At 37.9% G+C, this 23,881-nt stretch overlaps 1 protein-coding gene across 11 annotated transcripts in view; it reads right to left on the bottom strand.

Annotated features, from left to right (window-relative positions):
- Positions 1–23,881, bottom strand: part of VPS13B (vacuolar protein sorting 13 homolog B) — a 718,401-nt gene that overhangs the window by 54,083 nt on the left and 640,437 nt on the right. For all 11 annotated transcript variants that reach the window (XM_077846720.1, XM_077846711.1, XM_077846713.1 and 8 more), the window contains one exon: positions 6,952–7,107. In XM_077846720.1, coding sequence (XP_077702846.1) covers positions 6,952–7,107 — 156 coding nt within the window. The remainder of the gene's footprint in view (positions 1–6,951; positions 7,108–23,881) is intronic.

Below are 23,881 nucleotides of genomic sequence, written 5' to 3'. Positions count from 1 at the left end.
AACAAATAAATATGATTATTTATGAACTATTTATCCCAAACAAACCCGCTAGATTGATAGACCAAAAATTGTTATTGTTGTTTCAACCCTTTCGTTGAACAGTGAAGTTTAGCACTTTTTTTTTTTAAAAAAGATTTTATTTATTTATTCATGATAGTCACACAGAGAGAGACAGAGAGGCAGAGACACAGGCAGAGGGAGAAGCAGGCTCCATGCACCGGGAGCCCGACGTGGGATTCGATCCCGGGTCTCCAGGATCACGCCCCGGGCCAAAGGCAGGCACCAAACCGCTGTGCCACCCAGGGATCCCACTTTTTTATTATTTTCCAACTATCTATTCCTTTGAATTTTCTTTAGAGAAGCACATCTGTAAAAACCAAGCTGTGGTTAACTGCTACCTTACTCCTAGGCACTCTGACCATTATAATCTTTTAAAACAATGTTTTCTCAATAACAAACACAGAAGACAACTGAACCATGAGTCCTAAGTTAGCAGGCAAGCTCTTCTTTAGCCTATGTTGGAGGTTACTAGGCCTCTTAAGAGGCCTTAGCATCGCCTAACTTTAAATGAACATGGGAAAGCTCTGAGGCAGTATTTAATTCTGTTCTTCCTCTTGATGTTCCCAGGCCTGGCAATGTGTGCACACTACTTTTGCTTCAGAACCTTTGGGCCCCATGAGATTTAGGAGAGAATTTTGCTGTCTCTCAGAGAAACCACAGAATCTCTGCAACCATCTGGGACTCACTTTGTCTAAAGACAAGGATTCTCTTGGTGGGTTTTTATAGTTTCATTTTCAACTATAAAGCCTGTTAAATAGGCTTTCAAATTTGATAAAAAAGAAAACCCTTAAAAGTGGCCAGGGAGGGAAGGCTACTTAGATGAAGGAAAATCCAAAATGGCTCCTCCTCGGAATGGTGCTCCCACGCAGGGTTCAGTGAGAGCCATGTCTGCTTTTCTTCAAAGTGGCAACACCTACAATGCTTTTATTTTGGAAATTACGGTTAGAACTTCAAGGTTAATTTATCAGTTGAAGACAGCTACTTAATTTTTTTTAATGTAGGGTTTCTCTTTAATACACATTTCCAGGTTTCACACTAATTCTCCTCTTTCCCCAAAGCCACAAAGATGTGTATTGAAGATTTCCACATATGATTTTACTTAGCAGGTTTCAGAACTCTTATTAGATCAGTGCCAAGAAGAATAGTGATATTAAAGAATAGCTCCAGAGCACCAGATGCACTGGAAAATGATATCTTAGCCCTGATTAAAAGTGTATGTATAAAGATACAGATATATATACATACATACATATGTACATTTAAGTTTTTAGAGTGGTAGAGCTTTCCTCAATGAGGGGATGGGAGATGTGGAAGTCAATGTGTGCACATGGGTAGCTGTGTAATGTACAAAGTTCTTGAAAAATTTTGTATGAAAATTCAGTGAGAAATTTTCACTGAATTGGGGAAACAACAGGGGTAGAGCAAAGGCAGGGCACCAGATAACCAAACCTCACTGTGCAGGAGCATATTAACCAGTTCTCCGTTACCCCAGGGTGTGTTAATGCAGTTAAGGTACCATAAGGGGGCTGCACACACTCACCTCCCCAAATGGGCCTTGGAAATTAGGCAGCTGTGGTTTATTGCAAATTTCCCAGCCCAGGTGGGGTAGAAGAAAAGGAGCCAAGATGTGAGAGAGGCAGGAATCCATGAAGCTCTTCTGAAACCGTGATTCCTATCTTCCATCCCAAACTGACTAATTGAGGAAATCCTGGGTCTCTGATGCACTTTAACTGGAGCTAATCTGAATTTGAGTTAATCTACCCTGACAATAAAAGAATTAAATCCAACTGAAAGACGAGAAAGGTTTTTCACAACTTTGATATATGCAGCAGTTGTTTTGAAGCTGGTGGTCTGCTGAACCTTTCAGTATTACCTGGGTTCAGTACAAACCATTTTCCATTTGCTTCCTTCTAGGTTAACATGAATTACCGTTTCTGTGTTCCACTTTTCACTATTCTGCTAAGTTTTTAAAATGGCTCTAATTTAGAGCCCAATCTCATTTGGCTATGACAATAAATGCTAAAACTCAAAGTATAAATATTGTGTGTATGTGTGTATGTGTCTTCCATGGCAATAGGAATGGAAAATGGATTTTGCTAGTTCTTGTGGGAGATGCCACTTCTTTCAAAAAAAGTAAATGCAATGGGAGGGTGGCTTATGTTTCCATTATTGCTTTCTGAAAAGTCCTTTCTTGTTTGGCTGCATTCTACTTTTTTTTTACAAGAACATTTATTATAATAGGATACAAGCAGAGACAAGTGTGAAAGGGAGTTCCCTATAGAAAAGAACTTTTCAACATTCAATGGTACAAATAACATTTGGAAATCCTGAAATGCAATTTGGTACCAGAGGCCTTAATATCTGTGTGTGTATTGTATATGTATGTGTATATATATGAATTTTAGATTTTATTTATTTATTCATGAGAGAGAGAGAGAGAGAGAGAGTCAGAGACATAGGCAGAGGGAGAAGCAGGCAATTCAGAAAGTCAGTAGATGATTCGGACAAAAATACATATTTAGTTATTTAAAGGATTAATGTAGCCGTAACAGGAATCTGGTGACACAAAACCATGAATTTTGGTAAAATAATTAACTACATCTTTTTAGTTTCAGGAGATATATCAAGCACCATAAAAAGATTCACATCTTTGCTCAGCTAATTGAATTTGTTTTTAAGATTTTATTTTTATTTATTCATGAGAGACACAGAGAGACACAGGCAGAGGGAGAAGCAGGATCCATGCAGGGAGCCTGATATGGGACTCGATCCCGGGTCTCCAGGATCACACGCTGGGCTGGAGGCAGCGCTAAACCGCTGTGCCACCAGGGCTGCCCAGGTAATTGAATTTTACAGCAAATTACTTTAGGACATATATAGACATTTGGATATACATATGTATTCACAAAGATATTTACTTAAAGATGTATTATGGCAACAAATTGGAAATTACCTAAAAGTGCAGCAAGAAGGGGATGTCTAAATGTGTTTCAGAATACCATATGGCAAATTATTATGCAACTATTAAAAAAGATAGTTCAGGAATTGTAGATAACATGAGAAGGTAATCATCATATAATGTTAAATGAAAAAAAGAAGTTGAAAAACTAATTATAACCAGATTTCACGTTGTTTAAAAAATATCTACACAGAAAAAAAAGAGTAGAAAAAATATACCAAAGTAGTAACAGTATTTATCTTTGGGTGGGAGAAATAGGGTGATTTTCTTTTCTACTTTAGACTTTCCTCTGTTCTCAGAAATATTTTAGAATAGTTAACATAAAAATAACAGTGAACTAATATTTACTGGGTGGTTTCTTTTGTAAAAGGAATATGAGGCACAGAAAGGTTAACAAATTTGCCGAAGATATTATTAGGTAATAAATCTTAGACCTGGGAAATCTCTTATAGTCAAGGGGAAAAAAAGGTTAGTAACATTCTGTGAGAATTTTTTTTTTCAAAGACTCTATTTATTCATGACAGACAGAGAGAGAGAGAGAGGCAGAGATACAGGCAGAGGGAGAAGCAGGCCCCATGCAGGGAGCCGGATGTGGGACTCCATCCCAGGTCTCCAGCCAGGATCACACCCTGGGCCGAAGGTGGCGCTAAACCACTAGGCCATCTGGGCTGCCCTCTGTGAGAATTTTTATTTTTATTTTTATTTATTTATTTTTTCTTATACATTTATTTATTTATTTTTTTTATAAATTTATTTTTTATTGGTGTTCAATTTGCCAACATATAGCATAACACCCAGTGCTCATCCCGTCAAGTGCCCACCTCAGTGCCTGTCACCCAGTCACCCCCACCCTCTGCCCACCTCCCCTTCCACCACCCCTAGTTCGTTTCCCAGAGTTAGGAGTCTTTCATGTTCTGTCTCCCTTTCTGATATTTCCCACTCATTTTTTCTCCTTTCCCCTTTATTCCCTTTCACTATTTTTTATATTCCCCAAATGAATGAGACCATATAATGTTTGTCCTTCTCCGATTGACTTATTTCACTCAGCATAATACCTCTGTGAGAATTTTTAATCAAGACATGAAAAGTGGCCAACTTTTCTGATGTATGGTATACTGTTGCAATGTGTAATATCTGCTTAGGAGCAAGGTATATACTGATTTATCCCTGAAATTCAATATTATTCCTTGAAGATACATAGTATCTATGCAAGAAGGAGGCACTATTTTTTTTTTTTTTTAAGATTTTATTTATTTAGTTGAGAGAAGGAGAGAGAGCATGGGCAAGTGCACTTGTTGGGGGAGGGGCAGAAGGAGAAGGGAAGGGAGGTAGACTCCCCTCTGAGCATGAAGCCAGAGGCAGGGCTGATCCCAGGACCTTGAGATCATGACCTGAGCCAAAGTCAGATGCTTAACTGACAGCCATGAGCCTCAGGAGGTACTACTGTAACAACAAAGTCCAACCAATGTTACGTAGCCCTGGGAATATTTCATTATTGTACTTATAGTTTATTGAGTTATGACAGTGGGCCCAGGCACTAGTGTTAAGCACTTCACATATACAAACTCATTTAAATCTCACACTAACTTTGTGACAAAGGCACTATTACTATCCCCATTTCACAGATCAGGAAATTGATTCACAAAGAGGTTGAATAACTTGAAGATCACACAGCTAGCAAGGAAATACGCAGCTGGATTGGCTATGATCTTAACCACCAAGGTATACCATGAAAATCCTTTATCCATAGAGTGATCTCCTGCCATTCTATTAATTGGTAACTATTCTAGCAACCATATGCAAAAGAGCTGAATGAATTGGGAAAGTTTAGACCAGAGACATGGTGGTCAAAGTGTGACCCCTGGACCAGTAGCATCAGTATCACCTTGAGAATTTGTAAGAAATACAAATTATCATGTCACACCCAAAATCTACTGAATCTGAAACTCTGAGGGTGGGTCCTAACAATCTGTTTTAACAAGCCTCTTCAGGTGATTCTCATGTACATGCAAATTTGAGAACCACTGGCCTAAGGAAAAGGAAGCTAAGGGGAAGCACCCTAGCTTCCCTTGTGTTTTTGAAGGGTTGTAATTACAGAGGAGAGATAACTTAGTTTCCACCACAAGGGAATGTGATGTATGTGTTGTTGCATACATCTCACAAGTTCTGATGAGTGGTAAAAACTGACTGAATGGTGAGAGATTTGTGTTCAAAATTAGGAAAGAGCTTCATTTATAGCTGGAAATGACTAATTATAGAAAAGGCTGTCATGTGAGGAAATAAGCCTCATCATCTGGAGTATTCAAACGGATGCTGAATGACCATTTCTTAGGAATGCTGGTAAGTGGGAAGGTGGATAAGGCATTGTTGAAAGACCATGAGTGTCAGAATCAGAAAACCAGAATGTATTAATTGGGCAGATATTTATTGAGAAGATACCCAGTTAAGACAGTTCTGCAGGGAGATTAAAGTCAGTGGCACGTCTTGTTCTTATGACTTTGTAGCTCAACACTCACACTAGCTAGGCTGCTCCCATCATGAGTCCCAGTAAGACCCATTTGTCCCATATTCCTATCTTTATATTACACTGCCTACCTGGAATGTACTCTCATAATTCAAATTCTACATGTTTTCCAAAGCCCAAATTGAGTCATATCTTCTTAGCAAAACCTCTAAATTCCTTTCACACTTGCTGTCAGTTGTATTTACTGCTGGGTTTATATAAATTTGCAATTTAAGAGCAAAGACTGTGTCACATAGTATCTTTCATTTTACTCTGTTCTACTGCAGGCACTCAATAAATACTTAAGGGTAGTCAGTTCATTGGGAAGACTCTTCTGCTATATTCTTTTTACCTCTGTTGCCCACAATAATGAGAACATGAAGTCCAGCTCCCTGATTAGGTGCAGACCAAGAACGTATATGGTACAGGTCCTACTGTTTACCTCATCAGTTGCTTCCTGTTCGCCCCTTGGCACACAGCAATGGACTAGCCCATGCTACTTGATAAGAAAAGCTCCCCTTTTCCTTTTCCAGGGACTGAGGGCTGTTTCTATCATGTCCTTAGTTCACATAAGCTCTGGGTAGACTGTTACAATCCAGATGCAGATGTATATGTTAAAACTCTTATGACAAAACCAGTTATTATGTGTACAGTGAAGCCAGTTTTCAGATTTTAATGCTTCCTTTTTTTCTTTCTACTCTTGTCATATGCGCCATGCTTGAAAAACATCTTTTAAAAACCACATTTTCACATCTTAAGAACACAAAAAAAGTGTCAGATACTTTTTTCCCCTTTTGCAGTCTTAGAACTTCAAAAACAGCCAAAAGGAAGTTTTATAAAATACGTAAAAATATGTGCTGAGAGCTGAGGTTTTATATGCCAAGAGTTAGACTGTAGTGAATTTTTACTGCAGTTAATATTAACTCCTAGGAAAAGAAAGCTTGCTGGAGACCCAGGCCCACTCTGTCATGGGAGGTATCACAACACTTTCTGGAAGATTATTCTTACATGTATGAGAACCAACTTATCCACTGTTGGGTTATCCAGAGTCCCCAACACCCTGTGCTTCTTTTCCTTCTTAATAAAGGCCTTTTGGCTATTTCACAGCTCATTAGCACCTCTACCAGAAGGTAGGTGGTGACAGGGAGGAGAGGTGAAACTAAAATCAGTAAATTTTACTGCTCGTTAGCAGCTGTTGTAAAAGATGTGGGACAAAGGGTTTGAAGCCATCATCATCCTCAGGATTATCAACAAGCACTTCTGAAGTGCTCCCGTGCAAGGTAGTAGTAAGCGTACATAGGCATATCACTGTTTTTCTAATTATTAAATCACATGGTTTTTCTAATTATTAATATTTCATTTCTCTAAGTTTTGCTTCATTATGTGAAATAATTAAAAGCTGTGTGGGGCATGAACACAAGGAACTCACCTGTTTTTGCACTCCACTGAGTTGCCGAACCTTGATGACGAGTGAAGCAGTCCGACCCTTGTACTGGATAGTCCTAATAAATGTCCCTGCATGGTCCACGCTGAAGGGCTCTGACCAGCGCCAATTGCCCCAACCTTCAATACAGATGTGTAACAGCTGGAGAGAAAAACAATAATCGTCATAATGCCAAAAGTGCCAACAAAAATCTAGTCCTAAAATGAAAGTCTCATTGCTGGAAAACCTTCCTATTTGTAATATTTAGCATCTGTTTTCTTTCTAACCTGCATTATTCATCCACTTCCAGCTTATTCAACCAAGCTAAGAATAGCAAATATGTCAAGAGAGTCAATGTGGTTTTCCAGATCACATTTTAAACCTTCTTAAAAATAATTGTCCTATCAAATGGTAAAAGGCCTGCTGAACATTTGAGAAAAGACCATTTCATTCATCTGGAGGACAAGAAGGTTGAAATGTGAGATCAAAGAACATTGGTCTTGGCTGATAGTTTAATCCTTCTTATGGTGAGTCAGTAATTAAAGCAAAATTTCATTTGTGGCATTATTTTTGACCCTAAATTGCCATTCCTTATTTTTTCTGTTGATAATGAACGAAATAGCCCTTTGAGGATGCAGTTCATTCAATATATTCTCTTTATGAGATCACATATATCATATATATATCATATATTAGATATATATTATCATATATCATATATTAGAACTACCTTCAACATTTTGAATGTATGAGAAAATGTCTTTGTTCTATCTTTTGCTAGCAGGAGCATGTATTTAACATTTACCAAATGAGCCTCCTGACTCCTGATTCACATTCATGTTTATTCACACAGTATTGCCACTTTTGGTAATATTCAGATTTCTTTCATGATCATCAAATGTTTTCTCTTTCTACTCCTACTTATGAAATGCAGCTAAGAAAATCAGTTTAACTGAACAAGTATTCCAAAACAACATAATAATTACTGCTTATTTAGGATAGATGTTTAAATGAAAATAAATAGTATTCTATACAATTAGTAAGAATAAGAAAATAAAACTGACATTTTAGGAAAAATATTTATATAATATACAAAATCACCATTTTCCTTGATATCATATATAATTTTTTAAAAGAATTAACCAAAGGCTAATCATATGAAACATTTTTCCCAATTAACAGAAACTATAAAAACACTGTACACAAGAGCTATCATAATAGGCCCTTAAAATAAATACATTAAGAATATACATGGGAATTATCATAATAAAAAAAGCCTTTTGATGGAAAGATCATTTTTCAGGTTTAGCATTAGAAAGAGCCTTTAGAAAGTGCCTAAATTAAAACATTTCACTAGTCATCACAATATGATTTTGATGGAAAGTTAAGGGGTTTTTTTGTTTTGTTTTAAAATACCTTATCAAAATTTTTTTTAAAACCTCCTTAAAAACAACAACAACAACAAAAAAAACAAACAAACCAAAAAACCTCCTAACTCATCTTCCTGCTTTTCATATGGCCCCATTCTAGTTCTTCCTCCATGCAATTGCCAGTGACCCTGTGAAATCAAAAAGCTACCATTCAGATGATTTCTAGAAAAGAAAGCTAATAGCTAAAAAAAAATAAAAAATAAAAAATAAATAAAAGGAAAAAAATTCTGGACAGCAAATACCTTTAGGGAAAATTTGGTATTATATATGCTCCACAACATAAAAGTACCAGAGTTATCTTTGATCTTTAAATATTAGTTACAGAGAAAAATAAAAAGAAAAGTAATAGTGGTGTTTGGAACCATTTCAGTTTTTTTGTAGCAGCAACTGGGAATAAAGCTCAGGGCACACACAAAACTAAAAGAAACAAGAAAATTGTTTTCTTTGGAGAGACTAGTAGCTGGAAATGACAAAAAAATAATGAGGCAAGGTACTTAAGGTCAAGCTTGGCTATACTTTTCCTGAAAGTTCCACAGCTTCTAAAGAAAGGTTTAATGTACACAATGTAATTTTAATTGAGGAGCGTTCACATTTGCATATGAGCTCAGTTTTAGGTAGCTGCTCACTCTGTGTACACAGCTTTAACTGACAATGTCACCAAAGAATATGCTGTCAGGTTTCACTTGGCAGCTATTTGTTCTCAAAGTGTTGGCATAGATATTTTCTTTGAATTATGAAAATCCAGATACATCTGGATTTAGTTCACACAGAAAAGTTGGGTGGGAGAAAAACATTACACTTCTTCCCCATATGCATCACCAGTAGAATATCTGTAATGTTCGGCTACTGTTCAAAGCATCTAAATAGCAATTTTTAAATATATATATATATATATGTATATATATATATACATACATATATATATAAATAAATGTATATATATACATATATGGGAAAAGTTTATTAGGAAAGGAATTGCATTCCTAAGAGAGAAAATCTACAGACTGGAACTGAGATGGCCCAGCACTGCTTCGCTCCTCCTTCCCACAGCATGACTGACTCAGGTACCAGACACTAGCGCTGACACTCATGGACCGCAACTGAGTATGAGAGTTCTATTCTGTTGAACCAAATGATAAAATTTCACTGCTACACGTACCAAACAGTCCCCATTTAAAAACAAATGCTCCTATATGTATTTTTATTTCTATACTGAAGGAACTATAAGATCAGGCATAACAATTTGAAATTCATGTCATACTACTTGATCCTCATGCAATTTCTTTCTGTTACTTATCCATATAATTTTTTTTCATCCATATAATTTTTCACTCAGTTACTATAAGGGAGCTGATATGCTAGCCACTATGGGGGAAGGGAGGAGGAAGAGCTGTGTTTTCTGTCTTGCAAGGAGCTTATTATCTTACAGGGATGCACCAATAAATAACAAGAGGGCTAGGAGGGGTGCAACATGGCACAGGAGTCTAGAGAAAGGAGGGCTAGCTAGGCTGCTATGATTGGGACAGCTTCATGAAAGCAGCTGGGGCTTAGAGGTACCGCAGGATTTCCTCTGGCAAAGAGGACGTTTCCTTTCTGGGCTTATGGGGACAATGGACAACGTGAGATGTGAAAGCCAGAAGGTATGCCGAAGGGCAAAGTTAATAGTCTTGAATGGCTGGAGAAAAGGGAACAGGACAAACCAGAGTGAGGGATAAAGTCAGACAGAGAGACCTAGACTGTGGCTGGCTCTGATTTACTAAGTGAGAAATTTGTGCTTGAAGAATCAGCAGGTGGCCACTGAAGCCCTCTGTATAGGACAGCAATGTGTGGAAAGGAGGGGAAGGGTGGAGTGTGGAGGTAGCAGGGCAACTGCAACAGTCTGGAGGAGACGCAAGGTGGGCCAGAAACTTGAGGACATAGGAGAGATGAAGCAATGGCCTCAGCCAAAAAATTGCTCTTCTGTGTTGCCTGGAGCCCATGGTATTTTTATGTTCTCTTATCAACTTGGAGATATTCTTGCCCCTTTTACCTATTAATTTCCCCTTACTGACTTACTTCCTCTATCATCTTTTCTATTCAGGCATTTCATTCTTTATGGCCTACTTTGTTAAGTGTCTAATACTTTCCACTGGGGGAAAGAGTCAAAATAGGAACCACTCGTGTTTGAACTTCTCAATGGGAACTGAAACTAAGCAATAAGGCAAGTTGCATAGCAGCCACACTTGTTGGAAGGTCCCAAGGGGCTACAGATTCTTTTTTTCCAGCAGCCCCACTAGTGCTATGCCGGCAGCCAGACTAAATTCACAGTTTTTCCACTGAAGATCTCAAATGGGAGCATATAAAGCTCTCATTTTTTTTTCAATACAAAATAAAAGTTAAAACTGAATTATGGATCAAGGGGCTGGGGTCAGCTCTCAGGACCACCCACAGTCACCTCCAAAGGGAGAATTCCTGAATCAGTTATGGAAGAAAGAAAAACAAGATGAAATCTAGGGAAACAGGGTACACCAAGGAAGAGAAAGAAAAGAGGATGGCCAAGTTTTTAAAATTGTATTTTAAATATGAATGAAGGTACCAGATACTTGTCTGTGAACTTTATTTTACTACTCATTTTAAAACTGTTATCAGGATGATTTCTAGCGGTAACTTGGACTTCTTGATGCAGGGTATTTTGGAAGAAAAAAGAGAAAGGGAAGGAAAGCTTTCCAAACCAATCACCCTGGAGGTGGTATAATAATAGAGGCCCCTCTGTCATCACACAAGTGCTGGGGGTAGTTTGCTCTTCCTCAAAATGGGTGTAGGAAGAGGTTTGTAGGTTTTCCCTCATGACTAAATTCAATGAAGGCCACAAATACTGTGCAATCAGCCTAAAACAATCCTTTATGAAAAAGGGAACCCTGGCACACTCACAAAACGTCTGTTAGAATGAAAATTGTAGCTGGAGGCTAGTCCTTGTCAAAAAGCTGTTTTAGACATTGACTCATCAATCCTACACAGGAATTTATCATAAGGCAATAATTATACATATGTGTAAGTTTTACCTAGATGTAAGCTTATTCCAGCATCATCATAATAATAAAAATTAGGCACTGCTAGGAAATTGATCTGATAAAATACTGTAAAAACAATAAAAGGTATCATTTGTTAGACACCTACTATGTGCTGAGCGCTAGTCTAAGTGCTTTTTATAGATTTTATCACTGATTCCTTAAAATGTTCTTAGGAAGTAAGTACTTTTGTTCCATTTTACAGATGAAAAAGCAAACTGAGTCACAGAGAGGCCAGGCGAGCTTCTCAGGGCCACAGTGATGGGAAGACAAGGGATAAGATTTGAACTTCAGTGTGCTTACAGAGAGTAAGTGGTGCTGACTCAGGTGTGCCTAACCATACTGACATTGTAGAATCCTCTCAAGCTATTGAAAAAAACAATCACAGCATGAAAAAACATTAAGAATATTACTTAGCAATAGATTAATGGCAAAAAAAAAGCACATTACCAAAAGATAACATGCAGTACACATTCCATTTTTGTAAAATGAAGAAAAAGTATATAGGGGAGAAAAATGGCTAGAAATATGCTAGAATGTTAAGAGTTTTTATCTTGGGGTGTTGGGGTTGTATGTTTTAAGTATTCCTTTGTGTATATGTTTTGTGTGCTTTTATGTAATTTCCAAATTTCATACCATAAATATGTATTATTTTGCAATCAGATAGACATTACTATTATTAAAAAGAAAAATATCTAATAGAAAGCATACAGAGTCTGCATTTTAAGGGAAAAGAAATGACACATTTCTATTTTAATAACTCAAATTCAGCTTCCTGAATGAAGCCTCCCTATCTTTCCTAGTCGGTATCACAGTTTTCCCATTTGCACCTGCTGGCACTTTGCTAAAAGGTGACATGATGGTCCATTCATTGCTGCAGCATCCAAGCTTCTCTCAGAGGGTCTGGTTTGCTCTGTTACTTATTCACATGATCCTTGGAGAAGTTTAATTTAATTATTTGAGCTTTTTTCCCTAGAGCAATACACTTTTTTTTCCAATTTAGCAAATATTTTTAGGATCTACAGCTATTAAATATTTACTATAAGCCAACAGCCTATGCTACACATGGTTGCTATAGAGATGAACAAGACACATGACTGGCACTGAAAATTCTCACAATAGAGTGGAAGAAACAGATATTTAACAAGAAAAATTATGCTCTAATATTTTATGAGAGGAAGGAAAAAAAATTGTTATAGGACCCCAGACGTATTCTGCTTGGGGAATTAAAAGACTGTCCAGAGAACATATTTAGAACCCAAAGAAATAACATGAAAAAAAAAAAACATGCTGAAATAAGAGTAAATAAAATATATATATTACTGTTGTTTCTGATAAACACAAGCAGGTGACAGCCTAACTTAGAGTGGTTCTTTCTGCACAAAATTAATGTCTACAAAGCACACTGACTGCATTACAAACAAGGACAAGTCCTAAAAGTAGCAAGCTATAGCTTCAAATAATTTGTGCAAACAACTTCTTGTCTTATTTCTTGTTAATGTGATTTGGAAAATAACTTCATAGTATGAACTCAGCAGCTTACATTCCTCTAATAGCTTTGATCCCAACCCAAATGGAGCCACTGAATTTTGATCCGTGAAAGGAAAGAGTCATAAAAATCATTGTTTTAGGAGGCCAGATCTCCCTCTTGCACAGTCAGAGACATGTGTAGGTTATTGGGGATGAGACATGAGGGCTGGGAAGAGGACTTGCCCACAAGAGAATGGTATGGAAAAGGATGCTAAAGAGGCAGTGAACTCTTAGCAGCTGCTACTTCCCCTTAGGGCATCAGTCATCAGTAAACACCCAGGACTGAAGCATTGCAGGCAGAGAGAGAAAGTAACTGAGCTTCATAGACTGTTTGACGTCCTGCTCTTCACTATCTCCCTGGTCTTTCTACATCTGTACAGAGAGAGTAACTCCCAGGGAAAAACCGAATGTGGCAGTACTCTGCTGTATTTTATCAGAGGTCATCACAAGACAAACATTACAGAGGAAGAGTCAGGAACAACAAAACCAGCTGTGAACAAGGGGAACTGCAGTTTTTCATAAATTGTGATAATTTAGGGTATCAGAGATGCGGGAAAAGATGGAGGAGAAGCTGTCCCCTCTGTACAGTTGAGAAAGATTAGGACATGGCAGCTAGAAAATGGAAAGTGAGCCAGGAATTGACTGTCATTCTGCCACAGGGCAGGATGAGAGCAACAGTCTAATCATTCCTCAAGTGGTAACAGTGGTAATCATTCCTCTAATCATTCCTTTAACCAAGGACAGTCCATATACTCTAATCACTAATAAACTAAAATAAGCCATGTGACCTCTGAAAAAATACTATAAAGCAAAGGGAAGAGAATATCATCTCAAAAAGTGAGGGGAAGAGACCAGTTCTCATGAATACTCTCTTGCAGAATTCAGGAAAAGAATAACAGGAAAGTTTTGGTTTTCTTTAAACTGAGCAAAAATACATGACTTCTGTAAAACTGTAGAAAACCATTGAGAAGAAAGAACAGTCTGGCATAAATAGAAAACAGCCTGAGGTTAAAATAAATACGTGATGTAAAAAGGTAATTAGATAAAACAATAAGTGCAGGAAAAACTAAAAAATGCATTTGCAGAATACTGATTTACACTGACGGAAGTAGCTCAAGTATGAATAACTGCTATAGAAAAAAATTGAAAGTCTTTAAAGTTAAAGACAAATATATAAAGAAATAGGACATGGGATGCCTGGGTGGCTCAGGGGTTAAGCGTCTGCCTTTGGCTCAGGGTGTGATCCTGGAGTCCTGGGATCGAGTCCCACATTGGGCTCCCTGCATGGAGCTTGTTTCTCCCTCTATGTTTCTGCCTCTTTCTCTGTGTCTCTCATAAGTAAATAGATAAAATCTTAAAAAGAAAAAAAAATAGGACAAAAAGTGTCACAGGTATGAGAGAAAAACAAGATATACACAATTAATATAAAAAATGATTCTATATATCTTCTATGTATAAGGCTCTACAGCTTAAAACAGTGCATTGTGTCCTTCCATCTATAGTCTTCAGTAAATTATTTGAATTTCCATGGGTAAATGTCACACATTTCTAGCAAACATTAAGGCTGAATCTGTTTCAACATATCTATAATCAAATCACAGAATCTTTCTAAAATTAGAAAAGATTTATATTTTATAAGTAATTAAACAGAAATCCAAATTCAAAAATTTATTTATGGTTTTTCCCTGTTTGGGCATCAATCTCTGTTTAAAAATTATATATGTAGAGAAAAAGAAGTTAAAAAAGAAGTGAGAGTAGAATGAATAATTGTGGTACTTCTGACTTATATACTGTCTACAAAACAATAAGATTCTTAATGTGTATTCTTTGCTAAAAAATTATCTAAATCTGGGACGCCTGGGTGACTCAGTAGTCAAGCGTCCACCTTCGGCTCAGGGTGTGATCCAGGTCTGGAAATCAAGCCCCATATCACCATTAGCTCTTTGAGGAGTCTGCTTCTCCCTCTGCCTGTGTATGTGCCTCTCTCTCTGTGTCTCACATGAATAAATAAAATCTTTTAAAAAATTATCTCAATCTAAATTATCTAAATTAGTGAAAAATAATACACTTCAAAAAATTTTTGCAAGAAGATATGAGCAAATTCCCTCATATTTTAAAAACATAATTTTATGCATAATTTTTGGGACATATTAATCATAAAATCAGATATAAAGGCACATAGTAAAAACAGTATAAAATGACATACAGATTTTGAAAAGATCATTTTAGCATTACACACATACATTGTTTTCATGTTTCTAAAGGGTGTAGACTTCCCTCTATTTAAATGATAGGTGACTGAGAAAACATGATACTGCCTTAAGTCCAGAATTGTGTGAGTCTTTGAGATGGTTCACCCTGATAACTGCCACAAAGGGTTAAAAAGTAAAAATTCAGAAAAATGTATATGTATATGTATGTGTGAGTACAGAAAAGTATGGTTTGTCCATAAAATATGAAATAATCCGTATTTTCTTTTAAGCTAATTAAATAAAATAATAATTTCAATTGCTTAATTGAGTTGCAGTCAGAGCCAGGAGATTTTGGTGCTGTGTAGACACATTATTTTGACAGAATGATAGCTGATGGTTGCCACATTCTTAGTTGGACCCAGCTCTTCAGTGGGAGAGAAAAGAGCATGTTGGATAGAAATAATAAAGACGAATTTAGGGGAGCTGAAAAATGGAAACCAATAAGATAAGACACTAGAGATACTGTTTAATAGTCACTCAGGTTTGGAAAAATATTTTGAGTTTGTGAGCCAAACTGTTTTGTTTGTTTGAAAATCAATTTTGACTAAGTACAAATATAAATAATAGAGAAACCCAACCTAAAAAAACTTTCTTTCAAATTGTTCTCAAATGTAACATTCACCACTCAGCAAAATTCACTTCTTAAAAAAATTTTTTTCTCAAAATTCACTTTAATGTAAAATAGAAGACATTCAAACACGTGTCCTAAGAGAGGATAAAACAGCTTTAAGCAATCTTTGTTTTTAGTCATCATGGCAATTTAGACAATTATAATTGTTATCTCTAATTTTTAATTAGAAAAAAAGAAGTCAACAGATGGATATAAAAGAAATCCAAAATTTTTATAGTTATTTATTTTCATTTAACTAAACTGCCTTGCCATACTAAGAAAACATTTTTGTAAAGGTTAAATAAAGTATTTCATGGCAACCGCTGCTTCTCAGTGCCTGTATAACAAGAAACATGAGCCAAAGTTGTGCAAGTTGGTTTTCTTTCCCAGTAAGGGAATGTGGTATCTAAGACCTTGTCCTAACTCATTTTATCCCCAAGTGTAAGTCAAGCAAGTCAAATATGAACTAATGCCTGAAGGGAAGTCCCTGACTCCAAAAGTATGGATTATTTCACATTTATCTTAAAATCTGCTCTCAGAGTTCTTAAAATTCACTAACTTGGCAAGTCAGGAATTATCATGAGAAATGAAATAATTTCATAACTATGAAGTCATCCAACATTCCATGCATCTGACACTCATTGGGCTTGGCCATGTCTTGGGCATTATTCTGACCTTTAGATAATAAGCTCTTCAATATCCTGTTCAGTATGGAAATAATTAAAAAGTGCCACAGTATAATAGGTATGCCATTGTCTTTAACAGAGTTAATGCTTTTGTTACAGATTCGTGCTAATAGATTATGATTAGAGACAATTACATTATGTATACTGAAATCTTTATAACATTCTTAATCAGTATTTCCCATTATTTAAAAATGGCAAAATACCACGCTTTAATGGTCCAGCTGCATTCCCTTTCTCCAAGTACTCTGTATGAAAACTCATATTTAAAACTAGTTTAGTAAAGGACCTTTATGTTTAGACATCAAGAATTCACATTTCCAGAGCATAGGATTGTGAAAAGCCTTAGAGTGTCTTGTAAAAAGCTTAAGGAATCTTCAGTACGTTTTTCTCCAAAGCTGTATTTCAATATCTAAAATTTATTGCTAGAGGAGGGACAGAGATACCATTAGCAGCACCAGCAGTCATTCCTCTGGGTGCTTCACAGCTGAAATAATCCTCAGTTGTTCTTTTTCATGCAGGCTTGTAGAAAGCTCCAGAAATCCACTCTGGGACTGAATAAAGTGCCCTATCATGGTCCCATCTTTGCCATTTCTGGTGAAAGACTTCTAGCAGCAATGGCCACTATAGCCAAACTGTGGAAGGAGCCTCGGTGTCCAACGAAAGATGAATGGATAAAGAAGATGTGGTTTATGTATACAATGGAATATTACTCAGCTATTAGAAATGACAAATACCCACCATTTGCTTCAACGTGGATGGAACTGGAGGGTATTATGCTGAGTGAAGTAAGTCAGTCGGAGAAGGACAAACATTATATGTTCTCATTCATTTGGGGAATATAAATAATAGTGAAAGGGAAAATAAGGGAAGGGAGAAGAAATGTGTGGGAAATATCAGAAAGGGAGACAGAACGTAAAGACTGCTAACTCTGGGAAACGAACTAGGGGTGGTAGAAGGGGAGGAGGGCGGGGGGTGGGAGTGAATGGGTGACGGGCACTGGGTATTATTCTGTATGTTAGTAAATTGAACACCAATAAAAAAAAAAAAAAGCAACTAGATAATAATTGGATTACAACTGGCAAAAAAAAAAAAAAAAAAAAAAAGTCTTAACTATATCATACTGGAAATCATTTTTAAAAAGAAACTTTGAAAAATACAGGAAAAAGAAAACTTAGCCCCAAACCTCTGCCTCTCATTTAGAATGAATGTATTTCCCCACAGAAAATGAAGAAATTCCAAATATGCTCTAGCTACTAGATACTTAATGACCAAAATTTGGGATTAAAATCCTTGCTAGATGGTCCCAAGAAGTGTTTACCTCACTGTTGATTTTAGCTTTCTTAATGTCAGCAATAGTAAAGAGAAGCTTGTTACTGCCACTGGGGAGCAAAAGCATACAATCCTTCCTCCCCACATGGAATTGCTGGTTGCAGACAGCTGTGCCCTTCACAACAAAGGTGATATTGGACTTTCATGGTTAGAGAAAGAAATACTGGGTGGCAAAGTTAACTTGAAATGATTTACTTTAAATCGGTAATATTTGGTAACTATACAATGTACTTTTAGTTTATGACAAACAAGAATTTTTCACAGTTAAATTGGGAAGAGTTGGGGTGCCTAGCTGGCTCAGTCGGTAAAGCATGCAACTCTTCATCTCAGGGTCATGAGTTCGAGCCCTATGTGTAGTGTAGAGCTTACTTAAACAAAAAATTAAAAAAGAATAAATTGGGTAGAGTTAGAAATGCATGTGGACCTGAAAGAAGCTCTCATTTGGAGAATACTGTGAATCCCCTCTGCAGTGATCTCCTAGTTTTGTCAAAGTTTTCATGAGAGGCCACTGGGAGGTTACAGCGGAGGGGTTGTAGGATACGGGGAGCTACTCTTAATTAAAAGCCCAACTTCACTGGCAGTATACAGAAGCACACATTTTGAGATTAGAGGACCTTTTTTTGTGTGTCTGTACACTACACACAAAATATCCAATTGGATGTAAAAAAGTTTATGATTTTCATATCGTTAAAATAACTAAGCTTTTAAGTCTATGTTCCTGAGAGATGTCAGAAGCGTTATGAGTAAGTAATGAAACATTTATTTCTTTAGTGAACATTTACCAAATGCCTAATATGAGCAGGCTACAGGATTAGATATTGTGGAAAATTCCTTTTTTGAAAAGCCTCCTGCTCTTTTTTCTTTCTTTTTACTTTCAGCAAATATCCACTACTACCTCATCTCCATTCATATTCATCCCCATTCTCTCTCTCCAATCTCAAAATCAGAGGAGGCTTTTGTGAGAAGTTGGAAATGGCCACAAGTTCTCTCAGCAAGAGGTAATACCTGGCCTAACCCTGTCACTTGCTCTGCCTAACAGAACGTGGCGGAAGATGCTGTGTGAGCTCTGAACTTGGGCTCAACAGGCTGTGCAATTTCTGCTTGCTTTCCTGTCTGGGCTTGTCTGCTGCGCCGGTCACATGAAGAGAAGCAAGAGTACCTTGGCTGACAGCCGGCCAAATACCACATGTGCAAGTGAGGCCATCTTGGACCACAAGTGAGCCACACAGACACTGGCAGAAGAACCTCCTGGGGTCATCTAGGTTTCTGACCAACAGATTCATGAGCTAATACACCTTTTTAAGCTCCTAAGTTTTGGGGTGCTCTGCTAAACAGCAATAGATATCTGACATAAGCCTCCTCCAGTCCAGGGTCAATCCTTCTACCTATGATCTGGAGTCCTTCCTCTTCCCATCTTCTAAGACTTTATGCCATTAATCATTTTTCTTCTCTTCTGCATATCAGCCTCTGCTATTTATTTCTTCCACACAGGACATGTCTAAGTTTCCTCCACTCAAAACCCTTTCTTGATCCTGCAGCTTTCTCTAGTTAACACATAGTCAAGATTAAAAAAAAAAATCATGCTGATTCCCTCACCTTCTGTTCATTTTCAACCTACTTCAATTTGGCTTCTATCCATATTTGAACCATTAATGACCTCTCAACTGCCTAGTACTCTCTTCAGTTCTTGTCTCAATCTCCCTGCTGCATCTGATAATTCTGTTCCACTAGAGACTCTTTTCTTGGTTTTTAGAACACTGTATGTCCTAATTTTTCTCATACCTTTTATCCCCTTTTCAATAGATCCCATTCCTCAGCCTAACCTCTAAATTCTACTATTATTCCTTATCACTGCCAAGATCGTTCCAGTGATCCTTGTTTTCTGCTATTTGTGCCTTTCTGTAGGCCTCTCCCACGCTGAATAGGGCTAGTCTGTGTAACCACTGGGATATATCACGGAAATGACAATGAATGACTTCTGAGCTTAGGTCATAAAAGACCCTACGGCTTCTGTCTTGTTCTATTTTGGGTCACTCGATCTGGGGGAAGCCAGTGGCTATGTCATGAGAATACTCCACCAACTCTATGGAGAGATCCTTGTAGCAAAGAGCCAAGGCCTTCAGCCAAGAGCCATGTGAGTGAGCCATTTTGGAAATGGATCCTCCAGCCCAGTCAAGCCTTTAGATGACTACAGTTCCAGTTGATGTCTTGACTGCGACCTTCTAGGAGATTCTGAACCACAACAACCCAGTTCAACCACTCCCAAAATTCTTGGCTAATGAAATGGAGATTTAAAAAAAAATTGTTTGTTGTTTTATCTGCTCAGGCTTTCGGGTGATTTATTAAGCAGCAATATGTAACTAATAAAGATTTTGTTATCTCTAAGTGGGGTGCTATTATAACAAAAGCCTAAAAATGCAAGGGGCTTTGGAGCAGGCAAGTGGGCAGAATCCAGAGGACTTGAGAAGAGTGTTGGGTACCTAAGGTGTTTCAAAGATATTTTTAATAGTTATTTGATGGCCTTAGAGGAGGCTGTCAGTTACGATGTGAGGAAAATGTTGCTCGCCGATGGAGGAAAGGGGATCCTTGCTATGTAGTGGCAGGATTTAGCAACACCACAAGCTAGAGTGATATGGAAAGTAGAAACGTGCCTAATTAACTCTGTGATCTAGCTAAGGAGATTTCCGGGCAGTGTTGAGGGACCTCCTGGCTTCTATCTGCTGCTTATATTAAAGTCTGAGAGGGGTTGGCAGAAACTTAAGGAAGAACTGTCAAAGAGGAGCCAGGATTTGCTAGTTTTGAACATTTCTAGCCTTCCAGATGGCAAATGATGCTAAAACCAAGAAATGGTTTCTAGGTAAAGATCAAATCCAGGACACAGCCAGGAAAGCTGGTTTAGGGATGAAGCTGGTTTAGGGATGTGGCTGTAAAATCCTTTGTTCGGATCTCAGAGAGATCTAAACTGGTGTCTTAGCAAACTGTGCAAACCACGGGGCTTCTAACACTCTCAGCAGTGTCAGCAAACCCCAATGCAGAGAAGGAATTATCCTGAAGAGATGAGTGATTTTGTCTATTGTAGCAAACCTCAGTAAGATTGACAAGAGCCCCACAAAGTTGTTTAAAGAATTATATCAGCAGAAACACTGCCAATTTAGACTGAAGGAGACGAAGACAGTACCAAGTGGTAAAGAGGCCTGTGATCCTTCACAATTCTACTGACAGAAAGCAGGCTGAGAAAACTATGAAGTGCAAACAAAGGACACTTTTCATGAAAAAGGATGGATGACTCAGAGGCTTGAGCCGAGAATCCAAAGCAAGGAGCCATGGACAATTATTCCTGAGCAGCAGTATGGATGATTACTAATAGAGAAACTTCTGACATTTATCTGGTTGGATATAAACTTTTCATGGACCAGTAACTCTGACAGGTCTCCCTTTCTCTCCTTTTATGAGTGGAGTGTCTATAGTAGTCATCCTCTGCTTATACCACTGCTGTACATTGTTCTACTGCAATAGGTAACCAAAAAAGTCCTCTTTTCTTTGGACTGCCTCTTTGGGCATTCTGATTTAGTCCCACTGCTCCCAAGGCACTGATGATAGACCCAATTTTTACCTCTTAGGCCAGACTATTTCTTTTGATATTCTGACACTTTCATTCAACTTGCCTACCATACATGGGCACTTAGATGTCTAGTTAAGAAAGGGAAAAGGGAAGGAAAGGAACCTTTGGTTACAGAGAGCCGAGTTCCTCACTAGCCTTTCATAAATGTTATCGCAGGGGACAGTCACAAAAATCTCTTGATTTAAAAAAAACAAAAAACAAACTTGATTTTGCAGAAGACAAAGCTGATGCTCCAAGGAATTAAAACACTTTTCCAATCTTACATAGCCAACAAACCTTAGGAGTGAAATCCAGGCATTTATGGCTTCAAATCTGTGTGTTTTTTCTAATATAACATTCTTTCTGTCCTCCCAAGGAACCCAAAACTCAATGTGCCCAAACCAGATTTTACAATCACCCTGTTGTGCTCTCATATCCTACTCCATCCTCTGTTCCCGAAACATTGTCTTTTTACCCGTTCCCTGTCTTGGACCAACAGCAGCACTGCCAACTCATCCCTGAGTCTGAAACCTCAGAGACAAACTAGGCCCTTCTCCTTCATGACCAGTAACCAAATCCTGGTGATTGTAACCCCCAGATAGCTTCTAGACAGATCACTTTCAGTGTAAACCTTCTCTTAGCACTTTAAAGATTTTGCTCCATTGACTTCTAGCTTCCCTGATATCCAAAGAGAAGTTCATAGTTATTCAAATGGTTTCCCCTACAGTTTTCCCTCCAGTTAATCCTGAAGATTTTCTCTTTCTCTTTGGTTTGAGTAGTTTCATCTTGAGGTGCCTGAGTGTGAGTTTCTTTGAGATGTCTGTTTGGAGTTTTCTGAGCTTCCTTCCTGGGTCTGTAAATTTCTATCTTTTTACAAAACTTGGGAAGTTTTTTTGAGCTTATTTAATGTTTTTGGCCCCATTTTCTCATTCTCTTCTCATTCTTGGATTGCAATTACTCATATATTAGACCTTTTGAAATTGTCCCACAGGTCCCTGCAGTTCAATTCATTTTATTGAGTCTTTTTTTTTCTCTCTCTCTCCTTCAGACTGGATGATTTCTATGATCTATCTTCAAGTTTACTGGCTTTTTTTCTTCTGTCATGTTGTATTATATTTCTATCATGGAATGACAAATTGCCACAAATTTAGCAGCTTAAAGGAGTACACGTTTACCATCACTCTGTCTGTGGGTCATGAGTCCAAACAGGGAAGAATCCACTTCCAAGCGCACTCAGTTTGTGGGCAGAATTTTTTCCCCTGTGACTATAGGATGAGGGCTCTCTCTGACTGACTAGTGACTGGGACTGGCAGCCACCTGCAGGTCCTGGAGGCTTCCCACAGCTCTCTGCCCCACGGTCTTCTTTGCAGGCAGTCACAATAAGATAGTTTGCTTCTTCACAGTCAGCAGGAGCATACGTATCTCTCTCCTCACAAAAGGGTCCAGTCCCTCTTTTAGGGCTTTAATCTGACTCAATTAGGTCCACAAAATATTCTCCCTTTTGATTAATTAAAAATCAACTAATTTGAGACCTTAATTACATCTGTAAAGTGCCTTTCCCTTTGTTATAGTTGCTTTAAAGGCTATGCCTGGTCATTCTAACCTCTAGGTCATTTTAGCATTGGCATCTGTTAATTATCTTTCTCTTGAAATTGAACTACTTTTTTTTTGAGATTCTTGAGATTTGTTGAATAATTTTGGTTTATATTATGGGCACTGTAAATGTTTTGCTGTGGAGACTCTGGATTTTCTTATAATTGCTCTGGAGTGTTAATGTTTTTGATTTAATAAGTAATCAATTTGTTTAGACTCAAACTGAAAACTCTCACACATCTGAGTGGCGGCTCAGATTAGTTCAGATCTTAAAGCCCTGGGTACAGGCTGCATCCGGTTTTCCCCACACACATATGGTTCTGTAGTCAGTAGACAGTTGGGCCAAATTATTTTCACATTTTCTGGTTTCCCCATGTCCAACGTTTTCTCCTCACTTTCTAGCAGCCTTGGTGACCAGAGCTCTTTCCCCTGGCACCTTAGGCCAGGAAAACAATGGGCTACCCCAGCACTGAAACAACTGCAATTACCATCAAGGCACAGCCACGAAAAATGGGGAATTCACTCTGCAGATCACTTGCTCAAAGTTCTGATTCTCCTCCAAAATCTGCCTGCCCTTTGTTCAGTCTCCAGAAGTAGTTCGTTTGTGTTTTGTTCAGAATTTATAGCTGTTATTCACAGAAGGATGAGTTTGCTAGGCATTTACACCAAGCGATGACTTCTCCTCTGTCTTGGCCCAGGGACTATCACCTCTGTCACTCCTGGGCTCTGCAGCACAGTCCACACTACTCCCTGTTTGCATTCTCGATCTCCCACAGACTGTCTTTTCAACTACACCACAGAGATCTTTCCAGGACGCAACTGTGATCCTGTGACCCCTCTACTTAAAGCCATTCCACA

This window comes from Canis aureus, chromosome 14 (assembly GCF_053574225.1).
Source record: "Canis aureus isolate CA01 chromosome 14, VMU_Caureus_v.1.0, whole genome shotgun sequence".
NCBI lineage: Eukaryota > Metazoa > Chordata > Mammalia > Carnivora > Canidae > Canis > Canis aureus.
The sequence above is the reverse complement of the archived record's forward strand: the minus strand, read 5'-3'. Positions and strand labels throughout refer to the sequence as shown.